At 39.0% G+C, this 12,577-nt stretch overlaps 1 protein-coding gene across 2 annotated transcripts in view; it reads right to left on the bottom strand.

Annotated features, from left to right (window-relative positions):
- Positions 1 to 12,577, bottom strand: part of LOC107587018 (SLIT-ROBO Rho GTPase-activating protein 1-like) — an 88,839-nt gene that overhangs the window by 66,046 nt on the left and 10,216 nt on the right. For both annotated transcript variants that reach the window (XM_016274614.1, XM_016274615.1), the window contains exon 2: positions 5,991 to 6,153. In XM_016274614.1, the coding sequence (XP_016130100.1) occupies positions 5,991 to 6,153 (163 nt within the window). The remainder of the gene's footprint in view (positions 1 to 5,990; positions 6,154 to 12,577) is intronic.

The following is a 12,577-nucleotide window of genomic DNA, read 5'->3' as shown; positions in this document are numbered from 1 at the left end:
GACACTGGAGCGAGCTCTGGGGCTGGAGCCGACACTGGAGCGAGCTCTGGGGCTGGAGCCGACACTGGAGCGAGCTCTGGGGCTGGAGCCGACACTGGAGCGAGCTCTGGGGCTGGAGCCGACACTGGAGCGAGCTCTGGGGCTGGAGCCGACACTGGAGCGAGCTCTGGGGCTGGAGCCGACACTGGAGCGAGCTCTGGGGCTGGAGCCGACACTGGGCAGAACTGGGGATCAGGAGCCCTCCCCGGGCTTAACGGGGAATCAGGAGCCCTCCCCGGGCTTAATGGGGAAACAGGAGCCCTTCCTGGGCAGAACTCGGGAACAGGAGCCCTTTCTGGGCTTAACTCTGAATCAGGAGCTCTCCGGGGGCTGAACTGGGGATAAGGGAAGCGCTTACGTGGTGCTGGCACTGGAAGGTGCTCTGGAGGAGCAGGCACAGCAAAGCGCTTTCGAGGAGCTGGCACTGGAGCGAGTTTTGGGGCTGGAGCTGGCACTGGGGGGGGCGCTCTAGAGATGATGGAGGGCTGGACGGGACCAGAGGAGGTGAAGGAAACTCAGAAGACGAAGGAACGCTTTCTAGAGCCAATTCTGGGGTGAGGATAGGAGCAGTGAACTTCAGGGGCAGCGCCATGTCCAGAAATGTTGAGAGGCCAGAGGGCATGCGTTGGCGGCAGCCGGCGATCTCGACTTCCGAGCAGCCGGCGATCGAAACCTCCAATCCGCCGGCGCTCTACGGACCAAAACCAGCTGCCTCTTCCAACACAGCTCACTAGCCATCATATTTGTCTTCGGTGGGGTCGGTTATTCTGTCACAGTGTTGCTGTGCCAGAGAACAGGCAGGACGACGAGGATGAAGGATAGAAGAACACTTTAATCAATTCACAATAGGGTAGGAGCACACGCACAGGGTAACATTCACAATAACCGACAAACTGGAACACAATGGACAGAAACTGATATAGGGTGGATAACGAGGGGCAGACAGGTGAGCACAATGAGGTGATTAACTAATAATGAGAACAGGAACAATTAAATAAGGACACAGAGGGAGAAACCACAATCGACAGTCCACAGGGGTGTGACAGCAGTACAATGGATGGACAGAATTTGAAATCTGAGACTTTGTTTCATATTAAAAGTACCAACGCACAATGCTTATTGCGATTTATTGGATGGGAAGTGCCCTTCAACGTTCCGTCCAATAACTGAAAACAGGATAGACTAATCGATTCTTGGGATCTAAGAATTCGATATCGTTACGTAAAAATGAGAATCGATTAATATTGAGTTATCAATATTTTTTACCCAGCCCTATTGTGTGTGTGTATATATATATATATATATATATACACACACACACTCTATTCATAATTATCCTTAATCATTAACCAGTAAATCACGTATAAGTGGAATAGTAAGGAAGGTTTTGAATATTATTTGAACATTGTTGTGAAAAATAGAGAGGGTGTGGATTTCTAGACCTAGAAAAGTCCTGTCAATTAATAAAATTCTAAAACTGGCATTTGGCATGAGCATTTTTATAATGAATACACATTTTTCTAGTTAAGCCAAGTTATGAGAAGTAATTAAAAAAGTACAAAATGATCCTTCATTATGGGGTATTTGAACATTGTTGTGGAAAATGGGGGGCCTTGAGAATCCAAGAGGTTGAGAACCACTGATGAAGAGCATGAGTCATTTACACCATTTTTATGATATATTTATGGTGCTTTTTGAACTTTTCTGAGATTCAGTTCTAAAAACTTTTGTTATATTTAAAAAGAGTTGTGTTCTATGGAAGAAAGAAACTCATGCTGATTATGAACAACATGGTGAGTAAATAATGACAGAACAGTCATTTTTCCCTTTCACTATCCCTTTAACCATCTCACAGCCGGTCAGAGCTGCTGGTCAAGCCCTTTGAATAACCCTTGTTTGAGACCAAACTTTTACCTCCTACATTCCAGCCTTGTAATTTGCTGTTGTGGTAGTCTCATATGACTCGCATGCATGGCAGCACATAATCTGTTTGGGAGTTGTCCCCCTTCTGTGGCCTGCGTTGAAGGGACCGCCACGTCGTCTCGGTCACGGGGCCGCAGACATCAAACAACAGGCAGGAGGCCATGATTAGAGCTCGGGCTTTAGGAACTTCTCAGAACAGAACCACAGCCCTGAAGCAGAGGTTCCGCATGGCCGGACCCACATCATAAATCTGACGAGTGAATACAGGCACACAAACAACCCTGAACCACACAAAACTTCACATGCTCCATATTGGTTAGGCCAGACCTAATTGCACACAGGTACACTTTAAAAGTCTCTTAAGTCCTCTTTATACAGCAACACAGAGGTTGCATTTGAAGAACTATATACCCAAATGTTCACAAAATGGTTTATACACTCCTATATTGCAGCACAGAAGTCTGAGATGTAGTATTTCACTTATTCAAAGGGATAGTTCACCCAAAAATGGATATTCTGTCATTTAATCATCACATGTCGTTCTAAATGTATGACTTTGTTTCTTCTTTGGAAGATATCATGAAAAAAAAACTGTTTTTGTGTCCATAAAGTGATGACCAGTGGAGACCAAAACAACTTTTGACCCCACTGTCATTCATTATATGGACAATATAATGTCCGTTTTTATAAATATCTTCTTTTGTGTTCCACAGAAGATAGTAAGTCATACAAATTTGGAACGACAGGAGGGTGAGTAAACGAAGACAGAATTTCCATTGTTGGGTGAACAATTGCTTTAAGAACAGCTTACATTTGCTGTTAAGTTGTTTTTAGAGTCCACCATCCAGAAATATAACAGGAACTGCATGAAAGTAATATAAAATGCAAAGGAATAAAAATAGCTTTCAGAATAGAAGAATAACTAAAAAAGGAAAGAGGAATGACAGTGAAACAATGCAAGACAGAGGGGAAAAAAGGAAGTGGATATCTAGCTCAACAAAGAGCTTTTTTGCCATTACACAGATAAAAATAACTGCACATCTTATGACGTAAAAGCGAAGTGTCTTCTTGATTAATGCCGGGTTGTTATTCTTCAGAATGGCAGGGCATTTTATATCATGTGAATCTTAAAGGATACTTCAAGTTTAGTACAATTTAATCACCTGCACTTATGGCAAAATGTTGATCACCACAGAAAATAATGCTGACCTGTCTTTTGTGTGTGTGTGTGTGTGTGTGTGTGTGTGTGTGTGTGTGTGTGTGTGTGTGTGTGTGTGTGTAAAAAAGTACTATAATGCAACTACAATGGATATAAACAAAAAAAAACTAAATAAAAATTGAATGACAATTGAAAAGTTTGTCAAATGCCATTTTAGCTTGTTTTAGACCCATGAACATTCCTTTAAAGCAGAGGGTTTTTTTAAACCCCAATTTCGTGAAAATCAGTTGTGTTTCACAAAGTATAATCATTCATCTACACTAATGCTCAAAAGTTTGTGGTCGGTAAGATTGTTTTGTTTTTGAAAGAAGTCTCTTATGCTCACCAAGGCTGCATTTATTTGCTCAAAAATACAGTAAAATGGTAATAACATAATTATTACCATTTAAAATAATTTTTCTATTTTAATATATTTTAAAATGTAATTTATTCCTGTGATAGCAGAAACATTACTTAGCAATTCTGAAAACATTTTTGTGGAAACTGTGCTACTTTCCACCCAAAAAATTCTGTGATAAATAGAAAGGTTAAAACAAAAGCATTTTTTCCAACATTATAAATGACATTACTGTCACTTTAGATCAGTTTAATGTTCCCTTTCTGAATAAAAAAATTAATACTGACCCCAAACTTTTGAACAGTATAGTATATCTTCTGCTAGATTATAAATTTTTATTTTTACAAGAGATTATGTCTGCCAATTTAGAATTTGCAATGAATTTTCCTTAAATGCCCATTTTACGTGCAATGCAATATACATTTTTTTATTATAAATCAACCCTCTACATTGCGAGTAAATCACTCGCATATGCGACTAAATCTTACTCTGGGTGACTAAATAATGTCTAACATTAGCCATTGGTTAATAAATTCTTAGATTTTACACGCCAGTATGTGTGTGAGAGGCGTTCAACACAGATTTTCACTCGATAAACACGCTGACTGAGCACTTGAGAGTTTCGCTCTCTGTCAAGCAATCTGTACTATTCGGATGCTTTACTGATAGCGCTGTGTTTCTCACACATGCAAAGAGAGAGAGCGAGAGTCTTGCATACCACGCTGAATCCACGCGCTACATGTAAACCATATTCTTTGTTGTATTTTCCTGTCAAAATAACAGAGTTCATTTAGAATTATTCAGCTTTTAAGAACAAGCAGAAGATATGCCGGTTTCTCGGCAGTGGGCGGAGCTAATGCGCGATCCGCTCTCGTTGGCTGGTGCTCATCTATTACCGTCCCTGTTTTGATTTCAGCAAATCAGTTCGAGCGAACGCTGACAACGTGATTAATATTCATGAACCCAGCAGATAATAATAGTAGTAGTAGTATCTTTTAATAATAATTACTATTACCAACAATATCTTAAACACCACCACCAGTCCTAATGTCACGAATCCAGTCCGTGGGCTTCAGGCCGATTGCCACTAGAGGTTATTCTCCCATTACATTGACTCTCACACTACACAGACTGTTACACATCACCCTGGACTGCATTTCCCATCAACCATTGCACTGATTACACGCACACAGCTGAATGCACTGATCACACACACACACACAGCTGAATCCAATCAGACATGCTACATAAGCCATGGACTTCCTCTCTCTCACTGCCGAGTATTGTCTAGCGTTTTTCACTCTCCAAGTGTTAGCTACTTTACCAAGCCATTCCATGTTTATGTCCTGTTTGGTCTCTAGTATTGTTCTGCGTTTTCCACTCTCCTAGTGTTAGCTGCTATACGGAGCCTGTTTATTTTAGTTCTTAGTTTAGTCTAGTCTTGCCTTGCCTGTTTTCCCGTGTTTATATTGCTGCCTTTGTTTTTGGATTGCCCTGTCGTTTTGCCGTTTGGACTCTGTTTGCCCATGCCTGGACCTTTGCCTGTGTTCCTGGATTTATCCCTCTAGTCTCGCCCTTTTGATTCTGTTCGCGGATCGTTGACCTTCGCTAGCCCTAGGATTATTCTTGTATCTTGCCCGCCATATACCTGTTTGCCATTGTTCGACCCTGCCTGTGTTTCTGACCTCTTCTGCTTTAAATAAAGCTTGCACATGGATCCGCACGTCTCACGTCTCGTCAGCCCCGTTACACCCAATTTCAGTTAAAATGACAAATGTGCATTCATTCATGGTTACCAAGTTTTAGTTCTAATCACTAGTTCTATCATTAAGTAGTGCTTAATTATCATAATATCATAATATAATGCTTGATTGGCTGAAGTTAAGAGTGCACATTCAGTTATTTAAGAAGCTGTTCCATTTTACAAAGATAAGCTGATTGGGTGGAATCATGTGTGTGTGTGTACCTACTTAACCATATTTTGGGGACAAATTTGTACCCAAAAGTGAGCAAAACCTGACAAAATCGGCAAAAACCTCAATTTGTGGATGTCCTCATTTGTAAAACTGTTATAAAAAATAACTTTTGAAATTGTAAAAAATGCAGAAAGTTTTCTGTGAGGGCTAGGGTTAGGGGTAGGGGTACGTTTAGGTTAAAAAGTGTATAACTATCTGTATATAAAAACAATCGAAGTCTATGTAATGTCCCCATTTAGATAGCCAAGTAAACGTGTGTGTGTGTGTGTGTGTGTGTGTGTGTGTGTGTGTGTGTGTGTGTGTAAAAGTGTATATCAGTCTGGCGAGAAAAAAAAAAAATTTACTAGCCAATGGCGATTATATTGCCAAGGTGTGCGTAGAGGGTTGTAAATACAAATCAACTTGGTTTCAGGAGTTAAAAATTTATTTTGAGACTCTTCTGACAGGACATTTAGAGACAGCACATCTTGGAAATGTTATCGAAAACAGTTCTGACCTTTTTGACAAGACGCGTGGAGTCTTCACTAATCTGCATGAAGCGCATGATGACGTTGTTCAGATAAATGTCACTCAGTGTCGCATGGTCTTTGCTCTCCCGTCGAACCTGGTTCAGCAACAGGTACCAGCAGTTCACCGGAGACAGGAGATTCTGGTCTTTCCTGCATGTGAGAGAGAAACCGAGAAAGAGACACTGATCAAACATAATGAAAGGCTCCTGTCTGCGAGCTGTCAGGACCATCTGTGCACTTAACTCATGAACTGGACTAAACCACAGACAGATCCATCTTCCCTGCACCCATCAGGATGCTGTAAGAGCCATTCACGTTGATCACACACATTAACATCCCTCTATTTAAGCATGATCTGTGGATACTTTGTAGCGTTATTGCACTGCAACAGAACCAAGATTCAGACTTAAAATCAAGGTGAAACATAAGTGTTTCTGGGAAATATGGGACATTCAGTAAGTTTCTGGGTCAGAACTGTCTCCAGATCATAAAGTACCTGCAATATGACAAACACTATATCTTTATTTATTTTTTTTATTCTTTTCTATGAGGACAATATATTTTTATTTTTGTGATAACAACAGACTGACTGTAATTTAGCTACTTAAGAAATACGTTCAATACTGTTCAAAATGTTGGGGCCAGTAAGGTAAATTTTTTAAGAAATGAACACTTTTTTTCACCTTAAACTGATCAAAAGTGACAGTAAATACATTAAGTTTATAGTGCAAAAGACTTCCATTTCAAATAAATGCTGTTTTTTTAACTTTCTATTTATTAAATAATTTTGAAAAATATACTTCCACAAAAATTATAAAGCTGCACAATCATTTTAAAATTGTTAAGATGTTTCTTGAGCAACAAAGCATTATATTAAAATGATTTCTAAAGGATCATGTGCCACTGAAGACCAGAGTAATGATGCTGAAAATTCAACTCTGCCATCGCAGGAATAAATTACATTTTAAAATATAATAAAATACAAAAGCATTTTAAATTAGAATATTATTTCACAATCTTACTATTTCATCATCTTTCTTCTGATAAGAAAGTTATCAGCCTAACAAGATAAATACTAGAGCAAAATCACAATATTAAATGTATCTACTACTTTTAATCTGCAATCAAATTGTATCGTTTTCCTCTATTCAAAATTCTCCCTCATCTAGTTCTTTGTGTCTCCTAACAGATCTTTGTTTTTCCAAAAGAATAAAGACATAAAATGCCCGTGCAACATGGAGAAAATCTTACATTCTAGAACAGACTCCAAAATATGAGCAATAGTAATAGCAATGCCTCGCACACAAAAAACTGAGAAAATGTTTTTACAGAAAATGTTGCATTTGAGGAGGAGGTGACATTGGCAGCTGACAGAGATTTGGATGCATGTAAGGAAGCACTTTTTTTTTCAGCTCCGTTTTCCATTTTAACTCTCCCTGCAAAACAGGCAAAGCATTTCATCACTGCAGGTGAAGGTCTGCGGCCTGATGACATCCAATGGAAGTTCTGAAAAAAACATGCATCTGCAACAGCTGAGCTGATAAACCTTTTAACCTTAACATTGTTCTACAAACACGAAAAACAAACTAAATCCTCAAGTTTCTCAGATTACAGACATTCCTTGGAGTAACCGGCTTGTTTAGAATCAGTCATCTATGTGAGACTGGATCAAATGGATAATCTAATTGAGCTAAAAGCCTAAAGATGCATGGTCGCAATATGAACACACCAGAGATTCAGAATGCAGGGAGAATTATGGGAGCCTGTGCACTTTCTGTCAGTTTGCAATTACTGTAAATCCTTTCACAAGACTGTTTCAGCCTCTTGAGCACGCATTTGGCTCTCCTCCTCGCATCAAGAGTGTACTGCATGTTAGAGCGTGATGGAGGCAAGATGGGTTGTCAGGAAGCTGAAGGTGTACATGTGATTCGGATTCATGAAATGGCAAAAAATAGCTTTTGCTTCTCGAGTGCTGAAATGCATGATATTGAGACAGCAATATTAAAGTCGCAAGGCCAAGACATGCCTGGGGTTTAGCGGTGTGGAGGATAAGAGAGAACTTGGTCTACCTCACAAATGGAAATAATGGTGTGAATGATGACATTTTACAATACCACAACTTAATATTAAAGTATCAAAATATTAAAAGTATATGAGCCAAATGTGCCCAGAATGAAGAGCGCAAGAAAGGGGAAGCATTTCAGGTATTTTTGGGGTGACCAGAGTAAAGGTGCAGTTACGCTAGACTCTGAGCATGAGAAATTATGAATATGAATGAGTGAGGGAGAGAGACAGAGAAAGACAGAGAGAGAGAGATCTTGCATTTATTTATTAAATAAAGAAATTTTTAATTCTATATTGGAAATGGGCATATGACATCCTATTGCATAATTATATGCAAATAAATGCATGAAAATATAATATGAACTCAATAAAATATATAAAAAATACACTACGTTATCATGAATGAAAGTTTAGTGTGACCCCACGGGGAACAGCAAGGTTGTTATTGTTAACTAATACTAAAAAATAAATAAAAAATACTAACACTAAAAAACTTATTTACTTGAAATAAACATTAGTTGAAATATAATAAAATATATATAAAAAAACTTATTTTAAACTTATTAAAAGCGTATTTTATTTCAGCAAGTTGCAACATAAAATTTTTGCACAGTTTAACTTCAAATTAGGGCTGGGCGATATGGCCAAAAAATAATCACAATCACTTTTTTCCATATCAGTCGATATCGATAATTATCACGATAAATGTCAAATTTTATTTCTTTCAAGTTTAAAGGGGTAATATGATGTTGCTAAAAAGAACATTATTTTGTGTATTTGGTGTAATGAAATGTGTTTATGCAGTTTAAGGTTCAAAAAACACATTTATTATTTTCCACATACTCTACATTATTGTTGCTCCTCTATGCCCCGCCTTTCTGAAACGCGTCGATTTTTATAAAGCTCATCGTTCTGAAAAGCGAGGTGTGCTATGATTGGCCAGCTATCCAGTGTGTTGTGATTGGCTGAATACCTCAAGCATGTGACGCCCCTTACCATACTGTGATGCCCTGTCCGGCCGGAGCGACGAGACAAAAACATTAAAACCCGTTATAAACGAGGCATTTGTTGCATCCAGTGGGGACATAATTGCTAATTATAATGACTTATACTGTTTTTTTGTACGTGTTGCGTTGCATTGTGCCGCGTAAACATAAAACCATGTCTGCATTTGTGATCTGAGAAATTACATATATAACAAACCCTACTCTACACTGCCCAAAACTCGCGTTTGATTCGTCAGTGGCAAATTCTTTAAATATAAAAAACGTACTCACAGTCTGTGAGTCAGAACAGCCGGCATTGTAGTCTACTCTACCAGGATCAGGAAACAGTCCTCCATAAAATGTGCTGCACACATCAGAATATTTGGGTTGAACTGTTCTGGAACAGTGTTGTAAATACAACTTAACCACTGATTTCTAGTCATGTCCTCTTTTGGAAGGCCAAACAAAGTAGTTTCGCTTTCACAACGAAACACAGCATCACACAAGGTGGGCTAGAGTAAGCGGAGGCCGGTGGGCTTGAGGCAACCACATGTGACGACCACATGTGACGACCACATGTGACGACCCCGGGCTGGACTCCGCTTCGTCCACCGTGAAAGCCGATCCGGCGATCCACAGCGCGAAGTTGATGTATTTCCTCAGCGACCAGCACAGATCAGCTCCAGGCATGACGAAGCGAATATCGTCCTCTTTTGGAAGGCTTTCACAGCGAAACACAGTGTCTCCACAGCATGGCGGCGGCGGCAACAATACTACAGCGAGAATAAAAGTTACGCTTTCTTTCTTTGCGTGAACATTTGGGTGGCGTTATGCAAATCTTCCCACATCGTGTTAGAACTAGCCGTTTTAGGTAGGTGTGGTTGACTCTTAACTTTTATAAAGAATATCTCTTTGGATTTGAGACTTTAGTCTTTGTAACTAAAACCAGACGGTTAATTGTGGTTTTAAACTATTCTTTATGGTTTCCAGTAATTTTTCCTTAACAAAATAAATATCTTAATAGGAAAAAATTAATTTCTTAGTTGCAAAAGTGAAAGTGACATGACATGTGGCCAAGTATGGTTACCCATACACAAACAAAAATACTAAAACCTTGGCAAAAATTAAAATGAAAACAGAGAATATAAAAATACAATATAATCCGAAATATATAAACAAAAACTATAATAGCATATCATTGATCCCATTGATTGAGGGAAATGGTGCTTGGCATCTCTGAGGTCAGTGCAAGAAGTCCACTGGAAGCCCAGATTGTTACAGGCTGCTACCATTTACGATACAGCTCCATCACACAGATTTGCAAAGGCTAATAATGTTATTTTGTATATAGATTTTTGTATTTAACTCACCTGCACATTGTTGATCATGACAGTGAAAGGGACGTTGTTTTTCTTGACGAAGTCTTTGACAGCAGACAGACTGGTGTGAGGCACACGAATGTCAACAGGTCATTCATTAGAGAAATCCAGCTATGGAATCACATAATATATATAAAGTGAGTGAGTGAAGTGACATGTGGCCAAGTATGGTGACCCATACTTGGAATTAGTGCTCTGCATTTATCCCATCCAAAGTGCACACACACAGCAGTGAACACACACACACACACACACCGTGTACACACACCCGGAACAGTGGGCAGCCATTTATGCTGAGGCGCCCGGGGAGCAGTTGGGGGTTCGGTGCCTTGCTCAAGGGCACCTCAGTCATGGCATTGAAGGTGGAAGAGAGCGCTGTACATTCACTCCCCCCACCTACAATTCCTGCCGGACCTTTGGGTTACGAGTCCGACTCTCTAACCATTAGGCCACGACTTCCCAATGATGGGAAGTCCCAATATTCCTTATATTACTTATTAGAACGTTCTGCATGTTCTAATAAGTAATATTGTTTCAAATCAAGAAACAGGTTTGTGTTGCCTGATAATATTAATAATCAAAAAAAAATTTTGTCTCTTAGAAATACACATTTGATAGTAGCTTGAGTTAGGATGCAGATGCAGATTTATATTCATTATCAAAGTTAGTAATATATATAAAAATTGTAGCAATCTCATTTATATATGGTGAAATTGAATTATTCTGACTGTTTGAGGTGTTTTTTTTAACCATTGGTCTTCCATAGTAGCATACATTTAGATCATGATAATCACAGTTAAAACCACAAATATAGCACCTCAATACCATGGTAAAAATGTAATATGGTTTTTAGGTATTTGTATGAAAAACAGTAGTCTAAATACATTTAGTATAAACGCTATAGCTTAATCACAAAAAGTACTGTAATTATATTCCATTACTCCTCCTTCAATACATTGAATTAATACATGACTGTCTACATTAATAATATAATAAAATTCTACACGAATACCCACATTTCTGACACAATACCACGGTGCAGTAAGTGTTACAGTAAATCTATGGTAAATGATGGCGATTTGTAGATTAAAAAGCCTTCTGACTGTATCATTACGCACTGTGTTTCTCCTGTTTGTCAGCGCTGTATCATCTGGCTGTAAACAGTTATTTGTGTTCTTCGCTGAATTCAAGAGCTTCATACTAGATCTGACAGCGCTGTTTAGTGTTTGCGTGAGCGAGACTCATCAGCGAGTGAACGCATCTGCTCGAGTGAAGCATGATAGTGAAGAATTAATTAAAACTACTAAATAAAATCAACACAAACTTTCTAAACTTTCTAAACAGATCTATAGATTTTCTAAACAAAACAAAAACTAAAAAAAGACAAAAACAAACAAAAATACTAAAACCTTGGCAAAAATTAAAATGAAAACAGAAAATATAAAAATACAATATAATCCGAAATATATAAACAAAAACTATAATAGCATATCATTGATCCCATTGATTGAGGGAAATGGTGCTTGGCATCTCTGAGGTCAGTGCAAGAAGTCCACTGGAAGCCCAGATTGTTACAGGCTGCTACCAATTACGATACAGCTCCATCACACAGATTCCCTCGAATCGTAGAGTCTATTAGCTCACTGCCATGGTGGGTAAAACAGGAGTGATGATGACTGGAGAGGAAGCTGTCACACTGGGTCATAAGGATCATAAGGCATGATGAGTTAATTTGGAAAGCATGTGACTAATCAGAACTGATAAAAGCAGCCAGTACTGCTGAGTAGAGAACAGAGAGCCAGCTGCACCATTAAAGGCTGCAGTAAATCAGTGCTACTGCTCAGACAAGATTAAATAACAATTGGCCTCCAAGTGACCACCTCTCCCTCCAAAGGACGACACAGCAACCACCTCTCCACTATGCTCTGATGCACAACTCACATCTTTGTGCTCTCAAATCACTGCACAGGGCAGATTATGATCATAAAACTTAAAAATGAGTTGAGAGGAGAAAACAGTCAGTGAAGAAAGCTGATGGAATTCAAGGTAAAGAATTCACAATATGACTAGATCATTTCAAGGGAACGGAAGATTTAAAAATGTAAAATTACTCCAGAGAGTAAAGACAGAATGGGAATGAAGGAA

The sequence above is a fragment of the Sinocyclocheilus grahami genome, unplaced genomic scaffold (genome assembly GCF_001515645.1).
Source record: "Sinocyclocheilus grahami isolate Dianchi unplaced genomic scaffold, SAMN03320097.WGS_v1.1 scaffold88.1, whole genome shotgun sequence".
Classification (NCBI taxonomy): Eukaryota; Metazoa; Chordata; class Actinopteri; order Cypriniformes; family Cyprinidae; genus Sinocyclocheilus; species Sinocyclocheilus grahami.
The sequence above is the reverse complement of the archived record's forward strand: the minus strand, read 5'-3'. Positions and strand labels throughout refer to the sequence as shown.